Source organism: Tyto alba, unplaced genomic scaffold, assembly GCF_018691265.1.
Source record: "Tyto alba isolate M040663 unplaced genomic scaffold, T.alba_DEE_v4.0 Super-Scaffold_44, whole genome shotgun sequence".
Lineage (NCBI taxonomy): Eukaryota > Metazoa > Chordata > Aves > Strigiformes > Tytonidae > Tyto > Tyto alba.
The window spans coordinates 16,591,745-16,614,739 of NW_024881320.1; the positions used below are offsets into that span (position 1 = coordinate 16,591,745).

Here is a 22,995-nt window from a genome sequence, read left to right on the forward strand (position 1 = left end):
GACACATGGAGATAGATGCCAGACCACCACGACAGCTGGACCCCAGGACCATCATGAACCTGGGGCTTCTGGACGCCCAGGACAGCCAGACCCTGGGGCTGCCGGGCACCTGGAGCTGCTGGATCCTCAAATCAGTCGGACCCCTGGGCTGCCAGACTCCCGGGGCTCGGGAGTTCCCAGGCCACCAGGCCAGCTGGACCCTGAGCCTGCCACACATCTGGGGCGCCCCGACCCCGTAGGACAGCCACATCCCAGTCCTGTTGCACACCTGGGGCTGCCGGAACGCCGGGACAAACAGACCCTGGGGCTGCTGGACCCCTGAGACAGCCCGACCCCAGGGCTCTTGGGCACCCCGGGCTGTTGATCCCCCGGAGCTGCCGGATCCCCCGGACAGCCAGACGCCGGGGCTGCCGGACACCCAGGGACTCCCGGGGACCTGGAGCTGCCAAACCACCGTGACAGCCCAACCCCGGTGGCTGCGGGACACCGGGGCCATCCAAACCCCGCAGCCACCGGGCTCCCAGGACTCCCGAGCACCTGGGAGCTACTGGACCCTCGGGCTGCGCTGGAAGCCGGCGCCGCGTTCCTCCTCCGCCGGTCCCGGGGGGGTTGCCCACCCGGTAGACCCCCCCCCCCCCCCGCCGGGGCCGTCGGGGCGGCGGCCCCCGGAGCCTGGCCCGCCGTCAGAGGAACCAATGCGGAATTTCCTGGCTGGCGGCGGGGCCCCTCCCGCCGCTGCCGAGAGGGGCGCGGGGGAGGCGGCGGCGGAGCGCTCGCACTGCGGCTTCCGCCCGCCGAGCAGCGGGCCGGGGCAGGGCGGGCACCGGGCACGGCGGAGCCGGGGCGGAGGGGGGGGGGGGGGGGTTGGAAGGTGTGTTTTGGGGGGGGGGGGGGAGAGGCGGGTAGCGCCCGGCCCCCGCATGGGATGGGCCGGGTCAAACCGGGCCCCGCCGCTCCGCCGGTGATGGCGGCCCGGGGGTTGCGGCCGCCCCGCCGCGCCCGAGCCGGAGCCGGAGCCTCCGCGCTGCTGCCGCTGCTGCTGCCGCTGCTGCTGAGCCCCGGAGCCGCGCAGGAGCTGAGCCCCCGCGGCAGGAACGTCTGCAGGGCCGGCGGGTAGGAGCGGTGGGGCGGGCAGGTGTGGCGGGACGGGACGGGACGGGACCCCCCCGAGCCCCGGGGCGGCGTGGAGAGAGTGGGGGGGGGGGGGGGGGGGGGGCGACGGGACATGGGACACGGGACACGGCCTCGCCGCTCCCCTCCCCCGAGGCAGCCGCGGCGCTGGGCGCCTTCCAAAACAAAGTCCGGCTTGTGCGGGGCTGAGGCGGGGGGGAACCGGGCACCGGGGAAGGGGCGAGCGGCTGAGCCCGAGCGGGGCCCGGAGGGAGGAGGGGGCGGTCCAGGGAGCCGGTCTTCAACCCCCCCGGGGGCCGGTTCTGCTGTGGGGAGTTGGCCCTGGGTGCCTTTTAGGGATCTAGTCGTGCTGTGGGGAACTAGTGCTGCATCCCCAGGGCCGGTTCTGTTGCGGGGAGAGCCGGTTCTGGGTGTCTCTGGGGAGCGGGTTGCACTGTGGGGGGCCGGTCCTGCACCCCCACGCCCCCCCCCCCCCCCACCCGCGGCCATTCCCACTGCCGAGCCCGGGCTGGCAGGATGCAGGATGCTCTGGGTATCTTGGTGGAGCTGCCCCCAGGCTGCTTGGGACGGCGGCGTTGGCAGCTACAGGACCCTCGGGTTTGGCTTCAGAAAGTGGGTGCTGGCACTGCCTGGTTGTCCCTGGGGCTCACATCCCGCCTGCCTGGCCAGGGGCAGGGCCCCAGGAGCTGGCACCGCTTTGTCCCCGCTCCCAGCGCTCTCTGTGTACCACGCGTCGCTTCGCAGAGCATCACCTCGGCCAAGCTCCTCCGCAGCGCTGGGGCTCGGTGCCGGCCAGGCTGCTCGGCCAGGCTGGCCCCAGCAAAGGGGGGGAGAGCGCCCACAGCCGCTCCCTCCCGGCTGGGAGAGCAGGATACCCTGCCCTTGATGGGGGGCCCATGCCATAAATGCACCTTTACATCTCACCCGTGAGGTCAGACGAGTCCACAAGGAAAACATGTGCTGCGAGCAAAAGGGGCCGCATAATGGCTCCATTCAGCAGGGCCGCAGGGCGCTGGTGCCCCCTCCTCAAATTACAGGCTGAGTTTCCTAAGGAGGCATTTCACGAGCCAGAGCGGCCACAGCTCCTGGCCCCGCGCTGCTCCTCGGCGGGGGAGGACGCGGGGAGCGGTCCCTCCTCGGCTGCCCAGCTGGTTCCCAGCAAAACTGCCACCATGGCCCAGGGTGGCAGAGGGGACACGAGCAGACTTGCCCCCCTCCCTCCCCCCCGCCACCCCGTTTCCAGCATCCTGCCCCACGTGCTGGGGATGGGGTGCTGGGGTGCTCCCCCCTTGCGCAGGGCCCACTCCCCCCCACCCACCCACCCACCCATCCCCACCGGATGGAGGTGGGGGAGATGCTGCACCCAGCGCCGCAGGGCTCAGACTCGCCCCCTGTGCCACCCGTGGGCGCCATGGGGTGTGCAGGAGGCACTTGCCGGTGAGCAGGGCAGGGTGCGCGGGATGGGCAGGAGGTTGTGTCCATCCTTCTGCGGCACGCCGGGCCTGAAGGCAGCCTAGGAGCCAGACAAGGTGGGGAGGGGACAGTCCCCAGGAAGCTGAGGTGATGTTTGCATCGTTTGCCACCCCTCACCCTTCTGCAAACCCTTCTTCCCTCCCCACCCACCCACCTGGCACCCACCTCCGTCTTTACTGTGCTGCTCACCTCAGCATGGAGGACCCCCCGCGTGTCACCACCCAAACCCACCTTGGTGGCCCCAGGAGCCCAGGGCAGGTGCTGCGGGTCCTGCCCGATGCCTGGGGCCAGCGGCAGCTGAGCTGGAGGTGGCCTGGGGACGAGGTCCCTGTATCCCCCACCCGAGCGTGGTAAAGCTGCTGGTTGGACTCTTGGCCGTGTGGCCAGGGGTCTCTGCCAAGCACATCCAGGCATCCCTTGGAGATGCTGGCTGCAAGTTTCAGAGGGCTTGAGAGGAGGATTCTGCTTCGGGCCCTCCTTCAACCTCGCAGGACCCAGCTAGGGAGTAGCAATTCAAGGAACTGTTTAGAGCAGAAGAAAAGGGCATATTTGGGGGCTATTTAGTGTTCAAGTTTTGTGCATTAAATGCAGCTTGCTCCTAAATTTGAAGCTCTCTTATAATCAGTTATAAGTTGGCGTGACTCTCTCCGAAGCTGCCCTTTGGGACGCAGGCTGATGAGAGCCCTGCACGCATGGGCCTTGCTTCATCCCTGTCTCGCTCTCACAGATGCTCTCATTTGGTAATCTTTCTTTTTTTAAGTCATTTTTCTTATTTTTCTCTGCCTGAAGGGTTTCCATTTAGGTACACGATTCTACCTCTGCCTGCACCCTAAGGCGGGTTCAGGTCGGGGAGCTGCGCTGGCATCGGCTGGGGCGGATGCCGCTGTCTGGGACCTGGTGGTCCCTGGAGCCCTGTGTGTCACACCGGGGGGAGGTGGGGGGCACTGAGCGATGGGTCACACGGGGAAAGGAGGAGCTCAGTGCCGGGGTGATGCTGGGGAGGAGCAGCGGGGTGGGGAGCGCCGGGGATGTCTGTGTGGCCGGGGAAGGTGACAGCAATGCTCTGGGCTTTGGGGACGCACCTGCAGGGCTCCTCTGAGCTCTGTACGGCGGGCTGAGAGCGGGGAGGACTCACGTGGGACCACGGGCAGCAGCTCCCAGCCGAGCCCCAAGGTCTCTTTCCTGCTTTCGGAGATGTGAGCTTGCTCCTCACTGTTTAGGGGAGCTGTACTGGTCTGGATGAGGAACCGTCCCTCCCGCCTCAGGAGCCCTCTCCATAGCCGTAGGTAAAGGGGATGTCCTTCAGGGAGCAGTGTGGGATATTAATCTGCAAGAAAAATATTCTGCCTCTGTAGAAACCCCTGGAGCATTTGTGGAGGTCCTGCTGATGCTCGGCATGAGCGGGCCGTGGCCGTGTGCCGGGGGCAACGCTGGCGTCGAGCACTCGCCCTGCAGCTCGTGGCTCTAGCTCTGCCCACATCCCCGCTCCTTCCCCCCACACCAGCAAAGCTCCCAAGCCCCGGCCACATCTCAGAGGCAGCTTTTCTTTCTTCTTTTTCCCAGCGTTTGTAGTGCTTTGAAGAAAAGAAAAAATAAATAGAAAATACATTTGCGCTGTGCATGCCTGCAGTGGCATGTCCATGTGGGTCGGGAGCGAGCTTTTAAACAGATCTCCCAGTTATCCCAGTTCCAGTGGTCACGGGGCAAACGGAGCAGGCTCGCCTTGGAGGAGCTGAGACCATGAGACCTGTTTTAGACCTGCGCCCCAATGGGTGCTGGTCACCGCTGTGACCGTCACCAACCTGACCTGGCTGTGCTCAGGGACCGGTGCTACCCTGGGAGCACCCGTTACCCGGAGCTGCATCCCAGCCGCCTCTCCCTGCAACAGGAGCGAGTTTATTTGCTGTCAAAGCCGCTGATAAACGAGGCGGAGGCTGAGTGAAGGGGTGTGGGATGCCATTGGCGGGCATGGTGAAGGAGAGATTAGCTGACAGTGAAGAGATAAGCACAAATCCTGCGTCCGGCGAGGCGGTGGGTGGGCTGGTGTCCCGGCTGGTGGTGGTCGTGGTGCCACTCACCTCCTCTGGCTCACGGCAGGGGACGAGTTTTTCCCTCCTGCCACCGTGTTTCAGAGGCTCCAAGGTCCCCACCATCAGCCTCAGGGCTTTCATCAGGGGTGATGCTTTTTGGCGCATCGCCCGTGATGCCCGTTTCGGTGGCCAGGCTGAGCTGGTTGAGGGAGGAGGTCGCCCAAGAGGAGGGGTTTCCCCTTGCAAACCTGCCACGGTTTCATCTAAAAACCACCAAACACTGAATTTCTAACGCGTGAAAGCAACCCCAGGTGGGACAGCGGGTGCTTTGGCCACGCCGTGGGAGGGTCAGGGCACTGCGGCCCCTTCCCCGCCAGCACCCGAGCATCCCGGCACGGCTGGCAAGGCTTTTCAGGGAGGGCAGCCTCAAGCCTCCTGCAGAGAAGAACCTTGTCTCCAGCCCACCCGATCCTCGGGGAGGTGGTTTGGTGGTTGACCCCCCATTTACCCTTAACACTGTGCATCCCCGTGCATGCTCGGCTGCAGCAGAGCCCCCCACTCGAGCCCTGGGGTCCCTGCACGGGGGGTACGCGCCGGCTGCCATCACAGCGGCTTGCAACTGCTTCGATGGGTTGAATAGATGGAGCTATTTTGGGCTCCGGCTGCAAGGCATTTTTTCCAGGCCTTGAATCATTTTTGTGGTTCTTTTCTGCCTCCTTTCCAATTTTTCACCGTGCGCCACGCAAAGCCGGGGGGGACGCGGTGCTGCCGGCTGGGCCGTGCGGGTGCTGCCCGCGGAGGGGCTGCCGGGGGGAGCCGCCCCCGGGCTCCCCGGTACCCGCGTTTGGCCGGGGGGCTGCTGGCAGCTTCTTCCCCGGCCCCAGGACAAGGCGGTCTGGCAGCCAGACGCAGTCCTGTGACTGCGCTGGGTTTCAGGCGAATACTTCCTCGCTGTCTCCTCCTCCTCTTCTGCATTTGTTACATATAAAGAGGAAAAGGGAAAAAAAAAAAAAAAAAAAGGCAAAAGCAAAACGCATTCCAGGCTGCGCCGCTGAACCAGCCCGGGTGAAGTTTTCCTTGACTGCAGCGTCCGCTTGGACCTTTTATGACCCTCCACCATCAGTCCTGTCACCAGTGGGGACCAGGCAGCGTGGGTCAGCCCAGGGATGAGCCAGTCGCACTGGGGACGAGCAGGGTTCCCCCTCATGGGGGTTTCTGCGGTGTCAGAGTACAGGGAACACGTTCCCCATGCCTGGGTTGCAGCATTGTGGACCCCTGGGCATTCACTTGGGGGGGGGGGGGGGGTTGTTGAACAAGTGTGGGTGAGTTGTCCCTGCTTAATCCCCGTGTGTCCCATCCCAGCAGGGAGCCGAGCGTCTCTGGGTGAGCCCCTGAGGGGGTCTGAGACCCCATCCTGGTGGTGGCCGGGCTCAAGCTTGTACCAAAACCACTTTGGCTGGTGATCCTGTGCATGGTGCTCCCTGGGGGTGGTGGCACTCCAGGACACCCAAGGGCTTAGGGACACCTGCCAGCAATCTTTGGTGGGGGACGTCCCCCCGGGGAGCTGGCTGTGCTCTGGCCATCCCAGCGGGGTGGCTCCAGCCTGCCTTTGGGGTGCCATCCCCAGGCCACGGAGCAGCAAACCGGGGCTTTAGGTCATGTTTGGTCTTTCTGTGGCAGCCAGACAGCGACGAGTGGAAATGCAGGTCCCTTGAGCTGCGCTGCCCAGTGCTGGCAGGACAGGGTTGGGGGGGGGGGGGGGAAAGGGGGGTCACCCCCCCTGCGCCTATGGTGGGGCTTGCAGGTGCTGCTGGCACCGGAGGGATCCTTCCCAGTCTGCTCCCAGTCCTGCTGGAGCCTGGCACAGAGGCTGTGTGCAGGCAGCGGGGTGTATACGGACCGAGGAGAGCAGTGGGGTGCAGGCAGGTAGAGAAGAGCAGCGTGGGGACATTCAAGGCGCGGGCACTGCTGCCCCCCCCCCCCTCCCCGCCCCAGAGCACCCTCCTGAGCGAGGAGGTCCAGCACCAAGGCAGGGGTCTGGCTGCAGGCACCGTTCCATCCCATCCCGGGAGCAGGCTGCTTTGCTGGACCCTCCAGGGCAGAGCAATTGGTTCTCCTGTGGGACATTTAGAACCTTCCCTTTTTCCCCAGCTTTTGGGGGTCTTTGGAATTTTTTCTTCACGATAACAGTTGCAAACATGACTTTTGTTGTTTCACCCCTCCTGATTAACGGGAGGAACTGGTCCTGTCCTCCTCGCTCTCAGCGTCACCTTGGCTGGCTGGTGGGGCACCTCAAGCCGGTGCCCATGGGAGCCCCCCCAACAGATCTGTGCTCCCTGCGTGGTGGAGAAAGAGCCGACAGCTCTCCTTGCCCCACAGAGTTGCAGCAGCCCCCAGCCAGGGTTCAACTGACCGGGAGCAGGACCTCTCACCATCAGTGCTCCTGCTGGGTTTTGGGGGAGGACTGGGACTTTCTGAGGGTCGTAACCATTTGTGGTGCTTTTTTTTTTTTTTACCCCCTGCAGCTCCTCGGTGCTCATGTGCTGCCCAGGATGGAGGCAACAAGGAAGCGAGTGTTTAATAGGTAAGCACCGGTGTTTTGCTTCGTTGGACACTGCTCCTGGCCTCACCGCTGCTGCCCTGACCCCCTGTCCTGGGGACCGCTGCCTGCAGCCAGCCTCCCCAGGGATGCTGGAGGTTGTCCTGCCTCCCTGCAGTGCTGGAAGACAGCAGCGTGTGGATGGAACGGGTGCTCATCCCCAGTGTTGGGGTGCTGGTCACACAGCCCAGCCCTGGGGCACCCCTTACCCCCACAAGTGATGCCCCGGGGTGCCCCAGCCCCAGGTGGGCTCCTCTGCAGGGAGCATCACCCCCGCTCCAAGGCTGGGGGGGTTTCTCTCTGTGCCAGCCAGCTTTGGGTCTGAGGATTTGGGGGTGCTGTTCTGGGACCCAAGGGACAGCGAGGTGTCCCCCAGGGTGAAGCGTGGGTATAGGGAAGGTGCGGCTGCAGGGATGGGACCCAGAGATTTCCCGCGGGTGCTGCAGCAGCGTGGGGAGCCAAGCCAGAGCCGCAGGTGGAGGGAGAATCCGCCAAACCCAGGCACGTGCCCATCGTGGCCCCGTTGGGGAGAGGCTGCCGGGGCAGGCGGGCTGGCAGGGGCCACCGAGCCTGCGGGCCAGGCAGTCCCAGCTGGGGCCACACCAGGCGTCACAGCTCTTAGCGGGGTCCCCGGCGAGCCTGGCATGGATGCTCCGCACGAAGACCCGGTAGCTCTCAGCCCCTGCACTGCTGCCGCGACGCAGGTGGCTGTTTCGGGGTTCCCGTGCTGCTCCCCACGCTCTCAGCTGGCCACGGGGGCTCACCTTGCTGGAAAAGTTCTGCACACCAGCAGTTTGCAGCCGGCGGCGAAGACCACGTAACCCACTAACCCACCGTGCATGAGCCCTCGTAACCGCTCGCTGCATGCGTTGGGGGCCCGCGCGCCGGGACCAGGACGCAGTCCCTCGGGCGTGCCAGCAGGAAGGGAGAAGCACAGGGTCTGCCAGGACAGCGGGGGGAGGATGGTGCCACCAGTGAGCTGTCCCCATCTCCTCGCCCCCCCCCCCCCCAACCTGCTCTAACCGCTAGGCTCACTGCTCCTAACCTGTGTAATCTGTCTATTTTAGGGGTTTCTATAGTATCCATCACCGTAGGTCTAAGAACTCCCAGGTAAGGTGGATGGGCTGGGTGGTCTGCTCTCCCTCTCCCAGTGGCTAAGGAGGCTTGTCCAGGGCCGTGTGGGATCTGCCTGCGCCTGCCTGCACCACGGCGCTGCCTGTCCCACGTCCCGCGCCGGGCACGGGCCCCCACGCAAGGTCCCCTCGGCAGGAGAGGGGCTGGTGGCCTTTGGGGGCTGGTGGCCTGCACGGCAGAGGCGGTGGTGGGGGTGACGGTGGCGCCGCTGCGGTCCCGAAGGAGTGCAGGGAGGGGGGCAGGGGGACCATGCTCGTGGCAGCCCGCAAGCCCCCCCACCCCCCCCCCCCACCCCGCGTCCCTGCTGTCCCCCGGCGCTGCCTCTGAGGTGACACGGAGCTGGGCGAGGGACGCTGCTGCTGGGCACAGCCGGTGGCTGGGACGGGGCCGGGCTGGTGGCAGGGATGGAGCTGAGCTGGGTGGCAGGAGGCTGGTGGCGTTTTTCTGGTGAGGGTCTCACCCAGCCTGCCTGGCTGCTCGCCGGGATGGTGACAGTGCCACCGCGCGCCGCTTCCCCTGCTCGGGGGGCTGGGGGGGGGTGGGGTGGGGAGCAGGGACGAGCCCGGTGGCACTCGCGCTCACGCCTGCCGTCTGTCCGTCCGTCCAGCCGTGTGCGAGGGGAACTTCACCTGCAAGGAGAACGAGGTGTGCGTCAGGCCCAGCGAGTGCCGCTGCCGCCACGGCTACTTCGGTGCCAACTGCGACACCAGTGAGTACGGGCAGGCTGCCTGCGGGTCCTTGGGGGGGTTCACTGGGGTGGCCCTGGGGTGACTTGCCAGAGCAGAGCATCAGGGATGGGGCTGGAGATGCTTTTGCTCTGCCCTTGCCTGTCGTGTCCCCCCCCCCCCCGGCTTTGTCCCCAGAGCGCCGTCCCTTTGGGAGGGGTCTCCTCTGAGATCCAGTGCGCTGGGAGGAGGTGGGGGGGGGGGACTGTGGTCGGAAGGGCCTGTTGTGACTTGGGGGTCTCCACTGGCGCCCGGTGGTGGGGTTGTACCCGCGGGCAGCGCCAGGGCTGATGGCTCTGCCTGCAGAGTGTCCCCGGCAGTTCTGGGGTCCCGACTGCAAGGAGATGTGCAGCTGCCACCCCAACGGGCAGTGCGAGGACGTGACCGGCCAGTGCACCTGCAACCCCAACCGCTGGGGGCCCAAATGCGAGAACGTCTGCCTCTGCAAGCACGGCAAGTGCGACCAGAAGACGGGCAAATGCACCTGCGAGCCCAACTGGTGGGGACCCCAGTGCTCCAGCTCCTGCTACTGCAGCCACAACTCCCAGTGCGACCAGCAGACGGGCAACTGCCTGTGCCAGCCCGGCTGGTGGGGCCGTGGTTGCAACAACCAGTGCTCCTGCAACAACTCGCCCTGTGAGCAGTTCACGGGGCGCTGCCAGTGCCGGGAGCGGACGTTCGGGCCCCGCTGTGACCGTTACTGCCAGTGCTACAAGGGCAAGTGCAACCAGGTGGACGGGACCTGCACCTGCGAGCCGGGCTACCGGGGGAAGTATTGCCGCGAGCCGTGCCCGGCTGGCTTCTACGGCCAAGGCTGCAGGAGGCGGTGAGTGGCCGGACCCCCTTGGGCCTGCTCTGGCACCGGGGGGCTCGGCGGGAGGTTGGGGGGATGCTGCGCCGGCTGAGCGGCTCCCCCTCGGCCCTTGCAGGTGCGGGCAGTGCAAGAGCCTGCAGCCGTGCACCGTGGCGGACGGGCGCTGCCTGACCTGTGAGGCGGGCTGGAACGGCACCAAGTGCGACCAGCCCTGCTCGCCCGGCTTCTACGGAGAGGGCTGCGAGAAGCTCTGTCCCCCCTGCAAGGACGGCCACACCTGCAACCACATCAACGGCAAGTGCTCCCATTGCAACCCGGGCTGGATCGGAGACCGGTGAGTGCAGCTCACCCAGTCAGTCACCCAGAGTCACCCGGGGGGGGCTGTCCAACCTCCCTGCTGGGGCTGTGGGCTTCTGCGCCCAGGAGGGGAGGGATGGGCTGAGCCTGCTGGCGCTGCCGTGGGACCAGAGGGACCCTGCGAGACCCCCGCCCCATGCCCCTGGGCAACGTTGGATGCTCAGGGTGGGGCTCAGCTCTCAAGCTGGGGTGCTTTCCCGCAGGCTCTCGTGCCCAGGATTGATTCTGGGGCTTCACAGCACCCAAACAGGGCTGACAACACACGGCCCCGTCTCCCTGCCCGCGGGCAGGAGGGCCGGGGGGGGGGGGGATGCTGGAGGTCCCCAGTGGGTGCTCCAGCCATCTGCCCTCGTCCCTCCCCAGGTGTGAAACCAAGTGCCGGAACGGGACGTACGGGGAGAACTGCGCCTTCGTCTGCAGCGACTGCGTCAACGGGCAGTGCCACTTCGAGACCGGCCGCTGCCTCTGCCGCCCCGGCTCCCACGGCACCTAGTAAGTGAGGCACGGCAGGCACGCTGCGGGGTGCAGCCCAGGGCACGGGCGATGCTGGGGCACCTCCTGCCCCCGTGGGTCCTACGCGGTTCCCGGCCAAGAGGTTTCCTGCGGTGGAAGCGCTCGCGGGCAATAATTCGGATGGTTTTGGGGAGCGGAGGGGAAAGGGGACATGCTGACGGAGCCGTTAGCAGCAAGTTGACACTGCAAGAGAGGGATTTTGCTTTAGGAAATGCCTGTTTGGCAAAAACAAATGCCGTCGACAAAACAGTGGTTTGTTGGTTTTGTTGGGTTTTTTTTTGTGTTTTTGGGATTTTTTTTTTTTTTTTTTTTTTTTTTTTTTTTTAAGTCTAGGGTGGAATTTCTATCTGAAAAGAGAGAGAAAACCACATCCCAGAATAACAAATAGGCTCACGGGCATGGCATCTGCGGGGTGCTCCTGCTGCAAGCTGTAGCTTTAGCCAGGGTCTTCTTCATCCCCAGGAAGAGCTCCCCAGTCCTCTCCTTTTCCCCCTGCCCAAGGAAAAGGCACAAGGGACATCGATGTCCTGGTCACATCCCCTGGTGGATTTTTCCAGTGTGGGACTGAAATGCTGTTTGAAAAGGCGAGGAAAGCATCTCCCACCCGGCTGGGGCATGCACCCCCAGTTCCTGATGGATGTTGCCCAGATTTTCCCAGCGATTAACTGCAAGGGCGATGGCAGCAACAGGGGTTTGGAGCTGGCATCCTGCCCGTGCCGGATTTTTGCTCAGAGTGTATAAACAGGGAGCATTTGCATCTCGGGTGGGGTTTTGGGGTCTAAACCAACCACTTGTGCTGCCAGGAGAGCCGGCTGGGCACCGGCACCAGCTCAGGATGCCCGGCCTGGGCATCGCTGCCACCTTTGGTAGCAAAGGCAGAGGTAAGTGGGTCCTGGTGCTCACCCGGGGTGTGCCGTGGCACATTCAGCACAGTGCTGGAAGGCAGCGCGTGAATTAAACTGTTGTGAGACCCCGGCACAGCATCAGGAATGTGGGGACTGGGGGTGCTTGGGGTGCAGGCCCAGCCCCAGCAGCATCCCGGAGCCGTAACCGCCGGCTGAGCTGTGCCATGTGGGTGCACGCTTGGGGACCTTCTTGGTGCTCAGGTGGATCCCTGTGACTGTGTGCCAACAAGGGGTTTTGTCAGCAGCGTTTGATTTTGCTAAAAAGGGGGTGATTTCTAGAAGGAAGGCAGAAGCCATGTCCTGACGGTGCAGGGATATCCTCTTAACTTGACATCGGGATGATGCTAAAGGAAAGGCTGCTAAAATATTTGTGGTGCGCACAAAGCGGTTTATCTCATCGTTCCCAGAGGTGCCGGGACCCTCTTGGAAAAAAAAAAAAAAACCGCTCCCCTCAGTTCTCCCGAAGTCTCAGCCTGGGGCAGAAACGTGGGTCTAAATAGGGAGGTGAGGAGGTTTGGGTTGCCAGGGAACTATCCCAGCTCCCATCCTGGCGCGTTTGCTGCCCCGGCGCAGCTGCTCGGAGCGGCCGCGGGGGCTCAGCGCCCGTCCCGGCGGGCACACGGCGCCTGGAGGGCACGAGGCTCGGCCAGGGCGGCACTTTGCAAGTCGGCAGAGCATGAAATGGGCTGAGCTGCCTCTGGGCACGGCGCCGAGGGCTGGGGGCAGCTGTGTTCCCCAGGGAGCGGGTTTGGGCTGGGGCCCGCTGGCTTCTTACAGCTGCAGCCGCTCCGGCCAGAATGCTCCTGCCGGTGAGCAGCTGTGGAGGGTTTGGTGCCCAGCAGCGCCGCCAGCTTCCCCCAAATCCATCCGGGTCCTGCCCCAGGGTGCCTGTCTCACCAGCGGGGTGGGGGGGCGGGTTGGTGACACCGACACCGAGAGCCCCTCTTGCTTTGGTGTGTGCCTGGCGCGTGTTTTCTGTGCTCGAGCCCTTGATGCTCGCGGGTCGGTGCCTGCTCATGGGTGTCCCCGTTGCTTCGGTGACGCTGCCAGGGAGGTCGTTTTCCTGGCAGTGGGGATTTGATGCTGGGCTTAGCCAAACTGGGAGGGGGGGGTCCGCCCTGATGGAGCAGATGCTTCGGGGCCGTTCAGTTGTTTTTTCTTCCTGGAGGCCAAAAAAGTAAAAATAAAATCAATCTGGGCGCTTTCCCAGCTCGTGGATGCCGTGGCTCTGCCTGGCTCAGCGTGGGGGGGGGCCGGGGCTTCCACGGCCACGTCACTGCCGAGCTGAGCTGGAAATCCTGCGTGTGACACTGGTGTGTCAATGCGACTGCTGGGTTAACGACCTTTTGTAATGGCTGTACCTAATTGCAAAGCCCTTCGCGGGGAGCAGTGAGAGCACCTGAGCTCCAGCTGGGCCAACTCTCCTGCGCGGTGGGAGATGGGCTCATTGCTCCCTGAGGATTAGGGGGTGCCCCAGATGTGTCAGAGCAGCCTGGAGAAGTGCCCCCCCCCCGCTTTTCCCCAGAGCACCGAGGGTTTGGGAGGAGGCAGCAGCCGGGGTGGCGAGGGCTCTCACTCGGCCCCTTCCCTCCAGCTGTAACCTGACTTGCCCGCCCGGCCGCTATGGAGCCAACTGCGCCGAAGCCTGCAGCTGCCACGACGGCGCCTGCGACCCGCTGACGGGCGCCTGCCACATGGGTGAGCGCCGGCAGGCGTGGGTCGGGGTGCCGGGTGTGGGTCGGGGTGCCGGGTGTGGGTCGGGGTGCCGGGTGCGGGTCGGGGTGCTGGGTGCGGGTCGGGGTGCCGGGTGTGGGTCGGGGTGCAGGGCATGGGTTAGGGTGCAGGGTGTGGGTCGGGGTGCGAGTCGGGGTGCCAGGTGCAGGTCGGGGTGTTGGGCATGGGTCAGGGTGCTGGGTGCAGGTCGGGGTGCCACGTGCAGGTCGGGGTGCCAGGTGTGGGTTGGGGTGCCGGGTGCAGGTCGGGGTGCAGGGTGTGGGTCGGGGTGCAGGGTGCGGGTTGGGGTGCCGGGTGCGGGCTGGGGTGCGAGTCAGGGTGCCAGGTGCAGGTCGTGGTGTTGGGCATGGGTCAGGGTGCTGGGTGCAGGTCGGGGTGCCAGGTGTGGGTTGGGGTGCCGGGTGCAGGTCAGGATGCCGGGTGCGGGTCGGGGTGCAGGGTGCGGGTTGGGGTGCCGGGTGCAGGTTGGGGTGCCGGGTGCGGGTTGGGGTGTTGGGCACGGCTCAGGGTGCTGGGCACGGGTCGGGGTGCCAGGTGTGGGTCGGGGTGCTGGATGCAGGTCAGGATGCCGGGTACGGGTCGGGGTGCAGGGTGTGGGTCAGGGTGCAGGGTGTGGGTCAGGGTGCAGGGTGCGGGTTGGGGTGCCGGGTGCGGGTTGGGGTGTTGGGCACGGGTCAGGGTGCTGGGCGCGGGTCGGGGTGCTGGGTGCAGGTCGGGGTGCTGGGTGCAGGTCGGGGTGCCGCGGGGCCGTCACTGGGGCTGACCTGCCCGTTTGGTCTTGCAGAGGCCAACCAGCGGATGGGGGTGATTGGGGCCGGAGCCCTCCTGGCGCTGCTGCTCATCCTCCTGCTCTCCCTGCTCTGCTGCTGCTGCGTCTGCCGCAAGAAGGACGAAGCCCGCGGGTGAGTGCCGGGGCCGGGCTGGCTCTTGGCAGGCTCTGCCACGAAGCCTGAGCGGAGAGGGGAGCTGCGGGTCTAAGGACAGCTGGGTATGTCAGTGACCAGTGCAGGACTGGGACTGGTGGGGGGAAATCAGGGACCGTGCTGGGACAGTGGTGCTGTGGGGAAACTGAGACAGAGCAGCACTACCTGCCCGGCACGGTGTGCCCTGCACGGTGTGCCCTGCAAGTCCCCAGGACCTGAGCAGGTCCCGTTGCATCCTCAGGGCAGCACTCAGCTGGGGGCTGAGGGGCTGGTGGAGGGGCTCAGCGTGAGCCCTGCCTGGGGACCCCTTCCCCCTCTCCATGACTTCGTTTCCTTCTCATGGGCCATCGCTTCATAGAGACCTACCAGGTCCTCTCTACTATCTGGGCCTGGAGCTGATTGCAAAGAGAACCCTAAAAGACAGCAAGGGCATCAAGACATGGCCGAGACCCTCAGAACAAACCCCTGGGCCATGGGGTGCAATCTGGAGGGGTGATGGCCTGCAGCACTGCTGGCTGTCCTGCACGGGGACATTCAGGGCAGGGAGGGTGAGTTCCTGCAGGGAGGTTGGGATGCCAGCAGCATTTCGGCAGCACCGGGGTGGGGACGGGGACCATTGCAGGGGGAGAAGGCTTGTGCTGCTCAGCAAGGGGTGAGCAGGTTGTGGGAGCTCCTCAGCTGCAGAGGAAAGCCTCCCCCTCCTGCTGCCGGCTGCTGCACGGGAATTTTCCAGAAGCCTCCCCTTGCAGCCCTGCCAGCTCGATCCCAGCCCGGCACATTGTGGCTTGGAGAGCCTGGGGGCTGCGTGTAATTATCCCCGCAGACAAAAGCACAAATGCAGCCCCGCATGGTGAAGTAGCGCGCAGGGAGAGGGGAAATGGCTCCAAGTACTTTCCTCTCTCCTGGGGTGCCTGGATGTCCGCAGTGTCCCCAGACGGCTCTGTCACCCGCAGTGCCACCCCGGCAGCCGGCCCTGGCTGGAGCATCCCCAGGGACCGTGGCAGCCGTGGGCGCGTCGCAGGTGGCCTTGCATCAACACGCAAAGCCACTTGCTCCTGCGGCTGCAGATAATTCCTTGAAACCTCATCCCCGGGAGGTTTCAAAACCAGAGAGCAAATAAAGACAAGCCACGTGTTTGTTTTGGGGTTGAGATGATTTTTTTTTTTTTTTTAAATTCAGGGCCTTGGCAGGGCGTTGTGGGTGTTTTGGGGCTGGGCTGCCAACAGCCATGGCCAGACTTGGCCTTGCCACCCTCCCCTGGCACTGCTCTGTGTCCTGGCACGGTGTGAGCCGGTGCCCAGGGCTGGCAGAAGCTCTGGTGGGACCCTACCCCCTGTGCCCTGGGCACCCCCTCCTTTGATCAGCCCCATTATCTTTCCCGAAACTCCTCTGCGTTCGCAGCATCCCTGAGCTCCCGGCTGTCCCCACCGCGAGGTGTGTGCCGGTCCCTCTCTGATGGGGCCGTCGCCTTCTCTTGCAGCTCCAGCCAGGACCCAGCAGCAGCCAAGAAGCCACCGAGACGCTTGTGCGGGCGTTTCAGTCGGATCGGCATGAAGCTCCCGCGCATCCCCCTGCGCCGCCAGAAGTTACCCAAGGTCGTGGGTAAGGTGCTGGGGTTTGGGGAGGGGGCAGAGATCCAAACCCCGGGGCCTTTACTCCTGGCGGGGCAGGGGACTGGCGCAGCACCCATTCCAGCCCCGGCCCCAGGGCACTGAGCACAGCAGAGTCCCCAGGACTGTCGCAGAGCTTGGTGTGAGCTGCCTGGCTTGTAGAGGCTCAGCCCTTTCTCAGTCTGCAGCTTCAGGATCATAAAGCACATGGTTTCGCTTTGCCGAGGGGGGGTACCTGGTGCCTGGAGCTGTAATGAGCTGTTTTGTGAGGTTTTTAGGTTCCCCAGGTAGAGGAATGGTCCCTGTCATGGCAACAAAACGCCTTATGGTTCTGACCTAACCCTGCTTCAGCTTTGCCTGGAGCCAGAGCATCCAAGCTGGGGCCAGAGCCCACCCCACTGCTGCGTGCAGCAGTTGAGGACGGAGGTGCAGAGACTTTGGGTGAGCACCCCACACTGCCTGGGCACAAACTGGGCTTGCAGGGGGTGATCACACCCCCTGATCTGGAGCTGTAAGGGCTGTTGGGGACCCCCTGCAGCCAGGCAGCTGGGGGACACTGTCCCCCCCACACACTCCGAACCCTCCCGGTGTGAGGAGCTGGGGACGTGCTGCCTCGGAGAGGACCCCGTTGAATAAACCTGGGGGTGAAGGCAGCGTTCCCCACCCTGCACTGACATGGGGCTCAGCCCCATGCCCCCCCCCCCCCTCCCCAAGCCCAGCACCTCCCCAGCCATGCGGTGCTGGTGGGAAGCCCCCAGCAGCCTCATCCCGGCACACAGCGGCTCAGCACGAGGCCAAATCCCCCATCCCGGGTGGGACACAGAGGCGACCCCTGTCCCGACGTGCGACCCCTGTCCCGACGTGCTGTGCCCGAGCTCCAGCATCAAAGCCACGGGGACAACTCCTCGCTGCGTGGGGCACGGCAAAGCCCTGCCCCGGAGCAGGGCGCGCCGGGGCTGGGGAAACATTCCTGCTGCAAGGATAACAGAGGCTAACAGAGGCCGTGTTTGTGGAAGGGGCCGGGGAGGCCTCGGGGAGGACAGAGGGTGCCTGTGTGTGGCGAGGGCCGGGGAGGGGGTGGGGGGGGGTGCTCAGGGGGGCTCCCGTGCCGGTCTGGAGGCAGCTGGCACCCACCCAGCTGCTGTGCGTCAACAGGGCTGAGGATGCGGCCACCGGTGCCGGAGGGATGCTCGGGATGGTCTCGGGTGTTGGCAGGGCCGGGGCTGTTCGCAGAGCCTGACTGCGAGTCTGAAGGTTGTTATTTCACTGGAGGGAAAGGCTTTGGTCAGGGCTTGCCTCGTCGCTCAGCGGGTTACCCTGCGCGGTGGAGCCGGTGTGGGGTTTCGGCAGCTCCCAGTCCCTCCGAGGCATGGTCCAGCACCCGCTGGGCCCGAGCACCCCCCGGGGCGCGGGAGATCTGCTGGGGTGCCTGCGGCAGCGAGCCCCCCCCCCCCCCCCCCGTGATACCCAGCGACTGTGGTGCCACATCAGCGCGTGGCTCCACCTGGAAGCCACAGGGGCCAGCGCGTGGTGACGGAGGCCGTCTGTTCCCCGCATCAGTCCTGCCCCAGCAGGAGGGACCAGGGGACGCTGAAATGCCCCATCCCGAGTGCCAGGTCAGTGCTGGAGGCGCTCAGGACCCTGGGGGGAGGTCACGGTGGAGGTGGTGCTGGCCGAAGCCGAGGACGCCCGGTAGATTCTCACTCTGGATCTGCTCGCATCCTTGCAGAGCCGCTGCTGTGGCCGTGCATTTGCTGGCACCAAGTGGGTTTTCCCCTCTGGGCTCGAACACAGTCAAGGTCACCACTGGCGAGCACAAGCCCACATGTGGTAGAACCTTCCCAAGAGGGACAGCGGGTCTTGGAGTCCCGGTGAAGCTCATCAGGTGCCTGGAGCCTCAGGTGCTCCCCTCAAAAGCTGCTCCCCAGCCCTGGCACCAGCTTCAGAACCACAGCATCTCCCTGGGGATTCCACCCGAGCTATCAGCCCACCCGGCCACATCCTGGCCTGACACCAGTGGCCGCAGTGCCAGGGTTTGGGCATCCCTGTGGGCACGAGTTTCACGGGGTTTTGCCTCTCAGGATGTCAGAGGTACCAGTGTGGGGTCTCGGTTGCGTGTTGCTCCGTGGATTCTGGGGGTGACCAGAGCCCTGCACTGCGTGGTGCCCGCTCCTGCACCCCGCTGCCACATCTCCTCTCCAAGCAGCGAAGCTCAACCAGCCCCGAGGGTGATGCCAACCGTGGGGGGGTTGAGATGAGTGGGAGGGGGCAGCCAGGAGGGCTCCGGGGCCACCTTCCCACGGCCCTTCTGTGGCTCCTCGCTGCCTCGTCCCGGCCTTGAGACCGATCAGCCGCCGAGCAAGCTGAGCCGGGCTTGCCCCCTGATGCTGTGGCCCCAGGAGATTTCGGGGAGCAGTGGCAGGAGGGGAGCTGCAGGAAGCATCCACATTTCTTCCAGCCCCATCAGCCCATGTTATATCAGCCAGGAGAGGTAAATACCAGATGAACGTGCAGGAGCCCCCGAGCCCGCTCTGGGTGCGCTGCACATCCTCTTTTTATCCTTTGGCTGTATCCTGGGTCTCATTCGAGTCCCAGAGACGCCTCGTGGCCATGAGTCTCAGCCACTCGTCACGCCCCCTCTCAGGAAACATCTCCCTTCATCTGCTTCCAGCCGGCTGCTTTTAATTTTCCCTTTTTGGTTTTTATTACAAGGAAAACCATGTTGAAACTGCCACTTCCCCCTCTCCAGGCCGTTTGTGCTTTAAATATCACTGCTTTTTTTTTTTTGCCTTTTTTTTTTTTTTCCCTCCAAGAAGCCAAACTACACAGGGGCGAGCATACATCGCTGCTGTCATTTTCATGACTTTGTGTCTCTGAAGCCAGATTCCCTAATAAAGAATAAATGTTCTGGTGGGCATCCCAATAACACTTATTTTATTGTGAAACAGGGACATGGTGCAAGAATCAGTCAAGCAGGAAAGCGCAGCGTGACTGAGATGGTTGGGATGTGCGGGCAGAGGTTACAAATACCTGGAAATATCAATGTACAGCTGCTGCACAGGGGGAGCCTGCCTGTGCGCTGGGTTTTTGAGCCCTTGCCGCAAAGCAGAGCTCTGCCTGGCCTTGGAGGCAGCTTGCCACCATCCCAGGGGACAAAAGCCAGCAGGCAGGGGATGGGGACAAGAGCATCTGGTGCTGCCCAGCTCTCTGGGAGGGTCAGTCCCCTCCAGCCAGCTGGGTGCTGCTGTGGTGCTGCAGGTACCCTGAGGACGATGCTGAAGCTGCGGGCACCTGGGGAAGCCCTGTGGGGTAGGTTGGGACATGAACTTACGCAGCAAAAAGCCTCAAAAATGATCAAACAGAAAAACTAGTCCTTCCTGGTGCAGGCAGCTGTCACTGCTCAGCTTTTTGCCTTTTTTTTTTTTTTTTTTTTTAACCATTGAAACCAAAAATATTTTTAACACCATATTTTTCCTCTCTGGTGGTTTTTCTCTTCCGCTTGGCTGCTCTGCGGGTGGCCCCCGCAGCAGAGGGGACAGCACTGGAGTGAGAGGGGATGCTGCTCCTCTGCTTCAGGATAGGAGAAGCTGGTAAAGGGATTGAAAAGTGGCAGAATTGGGAAAAAACAGTGATGCATGTCCCCCTGCCACAGGCATCCTTTTACCATCCTCCTACCTCCATTTGCAGAAGCAGAACTGAAATGCAAACAGAAGTGGAAATTAGAGTGATTAAAGCCAGCAGCTCATTTCTTTCCCCAGGAAGGGGACGATCACAGCACTGGGACTTTCTTTGCGGGGTGACTGTGCCGGGTTGTGCAGCTCCTGGGTGACCACCGGGATGTTCACTGGGTCCTCGTGGGACCCAGGGATTTGGGTGGCTCATCCCTCCGCCGCATGCAGCCTTGATTTGAGGAGCTGGATACCTGCTGAGGAGTGGGGGGATATAGATGGGAGGTGTAAGGCTGGCACGGGCTCTGCTGCCCACAGCCACTCGTCCCCAAGCATGGGGGTTGCTGGTCACCGCCACTGCCGGTTGATGGCTTCTGGGGGACGTGGTGGGGATGCGTGGCGAGAGGTGTCCCCATGCCTGGGGTGCTGTCCCAGTCCTCGACACCCACCTGCAAAGTTGGGCAGGGGGGAGCTGTGTGGCATCCCACCCTCCAGGCTGGCAGGGGGGTCCGGCAGGACGGGCGCTGACAGCAGTTCCTTGCCCTTGCAGTGGCCCACCACGACCTGGAGAACACCCTGAACTGCAGCTTCATCGAGCCGCCCTCCGTGGTGGAGCAGCCTTCCCCATCCTGGTCATCCCGCGGCTCCTTCTCCTCCTTCGACACCACGGATGAGGGGCCGGTGTACTGTGTCCCCCACGAAGGTGAGCTGGGGGACAGGGTGGTGCTTCCCCAGGGGACTTCGGGGCTCTCACCGGCGACCAATTCCTGCTTGGTGGAGAGGTGTCACCCTTGGGCGGTGGGGACTGTGTCACCCTGGCTCCTCGTGCCCCAGGAAGGGATGCCGGTGCTAATGTTGCCTCCCACTCAGTTTCAGAGGTCCCTCCTCTGGCGTTCGATGCTCTGGGGTTGTTTTAAGAGCCCTCTTGTACTGGGATCCCTGACTGGGAGGAGGGAATGGGGGGACCTGGGGACGCACCGGGCTGTTGGGGGACACTGGGTGGGACGCTGTGGCACCGTGCTGCAGGAGCATCTCGGCCCTTCCCCTCCCCGGGCATACCTCTGCCTGACATCCCCGTGCTCTCTTCCCACAGAGAGCGTGGGCGACAGCAGGGACAGGGGGACACCCGCCAGCCCCGGGGACAAGCTGGTGGCCCCAGCCGGCGGGGAGGAAGCGGGTGAATACACCTTCCTGAAGGAGACGGGCTCCGTCAGAGCCTTCCCAGCTGACAGCAGCGAAACGCCCCTGCTCAAGTCCTCGGACAGCGAGCGCTCCTCCTGCGGCTCGGGCTCGGCCGGCGCCGCGCTCTACGCCCGGGTTGCCCGTCTCTCCAAGCAGTCCAAGGAGGAGGAGGATGCCACTGCGGAGCCCCGCGGCCCCGGGAAGCCGCCGTCCCCGGAAAGGACCAAGCCTCGTCCCCCAGACCCAGCCACGAAGCCCAAAGTCTCCTGGATCCACGGCAGGTACAACTCCAGCCAGTCCAACTCACTGCCGGCACCCAGCCGGTCCCCGGAGCGAGCAGCCACCCGGTCCGGCAGCCCTGAGCAAGGCCAGGGCTTGGCCAAGAGGAAGAGGAGCCCGAGCGAGACGTCAGCTGGCATGCAGGGCAGAGCAGAGGAGAAGGGCGGCACGCGGGGCAAGGAGAAAGCACAGAAGCAGCTGAAGGAGCCCGGCGTCCCTGAGGGCAAAGCCAGCCTCGCCGGGGAGCCGCAGTCACCCTCCAAGCCCAAGCAGAGGAGCAAAGCCGGCTCGGAGCCAACAGAGAGCGTCAACGGGGCGGTGCAGAATGCCTTCCGAAAGATGGGCGCCCTCCAGCCAGAGCGACGGGTCGGGGACAACAGGGATGCTCCTCGCAGCCCCGGCGCCAGCAAACCCCGCTCCGAGCCCCTCCATCCCCAGCTGGCCTCCGAGCTGGCTGCCCAGCTGAAGGAAAAGACTCAGAGCCTCAACAAGGGCGACGGAGGCACCCGGGCCAACGGGGTGGGCGCCCAACGGGAGAAGCCCACCCCTCCGCAGAAAGCCAAGCGCTCGGCGGCCGCCGGCGGCCAGAAGACCAGCAAGCCCTTGCTGCCCACCTCTCCCCACCTGCAAAAACTGATCCCTGGGGTGGCCGAGCCAGCAGCCGGGGAGCCCAAGCGGGTGGAGAAGCCAAGCACCGGCAGCAGCCAGGACCAGGCTCTCCCCAGTGAGCAAGCAGCCAAGAAAACCCCCATTAAAAAGCCTCCCAGGAAGAAGAGCCGAGAAGCCAGCCTGGAGCCACCCCGAGCAGCCGCCGTGCCCGCTCAGGCGGTGCAGTGACCGGGAGCCAGGCACCGGCCCCGCACCGGCCGGCCGCGCGCCGGGAGGAAGGACGTTTGCCGGTACGGCCAGCGGACGTGGAAGCCTGGAACTGGGCAGGGGGCACTGGAAGAGCCTTGAGCCTCCATTTCTGCCCCCTCCATCTCTCTCATCCCCCTTTTTCCTTTAGTCTCCCCTGCCCCAGGACCTGCTCCTCCCCATCCGTGCCCTGCTGCCTGCTCCCTGCCCGGGTCTGGCAGCTTGCCCTCCCCGTGCAGGGCAGGACCGCAGGGAGCCGGCCCGGCCGCCAACCCCGGGGGGGGTCCGTGTGTGGCATATTCGCTCCCCCCGCCCCCCCCCCCCCCCCCCCCCCCCCCCAATTTTTTTGTAGCAGTATTATCGATCGCATAAGCAGCGCTTGTTGTACTAGACGTACCCACGGTATATTCTGCAGTAACGGAGCCACTCGCTTCCCACGCCCCACTCCGGTCTGCCGGGCTCGCGGTGCACGGGGGAGGGAGGGTGCTGCTGCTTGGCACCCAGGGCATCGCCGGGGACGTGCCCCACATCCATCGCTGGCAGCAAACCCCGTGCCCCAGCGCCCTGGGTTCCAGGCTCGGCTCTCCATTGCCAGTCCCGCCGCAGCCGTGCCGTGCCCGGTGTGGGGTCGAGCTGGTTTCGACCGATGCCACCCTCCCCTCTGCCCCTGGGGTTGCTTCTGGCCAGCGGAAAAGCACTATTTATGGGTGGAGCTGGACAGCTTTCGGGCTCCCGCGTTCCATCCAGCGGAGTTGGAGGGATTAGTTTGGTACGACAGAGCCTGGCACCTCTGCAGAGTGCTTTCCTAATAAAAATGTATTTCTTCTGTAGCTGGGTGCCGTCTCTCCGTGGCCCAGGCTCCCCTGGGCAGGCAATGGGCCGGGCATCGCCTGGTCTTGCTCGGGTGCTCGGCCCGGTGCTGAGCGGGATGCAGTGGGGAGATGGGTGACCTTGCAGCAGGTACAGGGTGATGGGCAGGCAGGCAGGGTGGAGAGGCAGATCCCCACTGTGGCTGCTGCTACCTGCTTGCTTGGCAGCAGAGACCAGCCCTGGGGGCAAGATG

General features: G+C 64.5%; 1 protein-coding gene across 2 annotated transcripts; it reads left to right on the top strand.

Annotated features, from left to right (window-relative positions):
* Nucleotides 1-739: 739 nt before the first annotated feature.
* SCARF2 (scavenger receptor class F member 2) lies at nt 740-22,762 on the top strand. Of its 2 annotated transcripts, XM_042805119.1 has the most exons (12): nt 1,058-1,113; nt 7,160-7,218; nt 8,301-8,343; nt 8,975-9,076; nt 9,399-9,918; nt 10,022-10,240; nt 10,627-10,755; nt 13,276-13,379; nt 14,200-14,317; nt 15,819-15,940; nt 20,167-20,319; nt 20,710-22,762. In XM_042805119.1, the coding sequence occupies exons 5-12, from the start codon at nt 9,437-9,439 to the stop codon at nt 21,912-21,914; spliced, it is 2,532 nt and encodes an 843-aa protein (XP_042661053.1). In that variant the 5' UTR covers nt 1,058-1,113; nt 7,160-7,218; nt 8,301-8,343; nt 8,975-9,076; nt 9,399-9,436; the 3' UTR covers nt 21,915-22,762. The 2 variants fall into 2 exon arrangements, with proteins under 2 accessions (XP_042661054.1, XP_042661053.1); XM_042805120.1 differs by lacking the exon at nt 8,301-8,343 and having other exon boundaries at nt 740-1,113.
* The last annotated feature ends 233 nt before the right edge of the window (nt 22,763-22,995 follow it).

Coding starts and splice junctions, on each gene's coding strand:
- SCARF2 (XM_042805120.1), top strand. CDS start 926: ATGGGCCGGGTCAAACCGGGCCCCGCCGCTCCGCCGGTGATGGCGGCC. Junction 1,114..7,159: donor AACGTCTGCAGGGCCGGCGG/GTAGGAGCGGTG, acceptor TACCCCCTGCAG/CTCCTCGGTGCTCATGTGCT. Junction 14,318..15,818: donor AAGAAGGACGAAGCCCGCGG/GTGAGTGCCGGG, acceptor CTTCTCTTGCAG/CTCCAGCCAGGACCCAGCAG.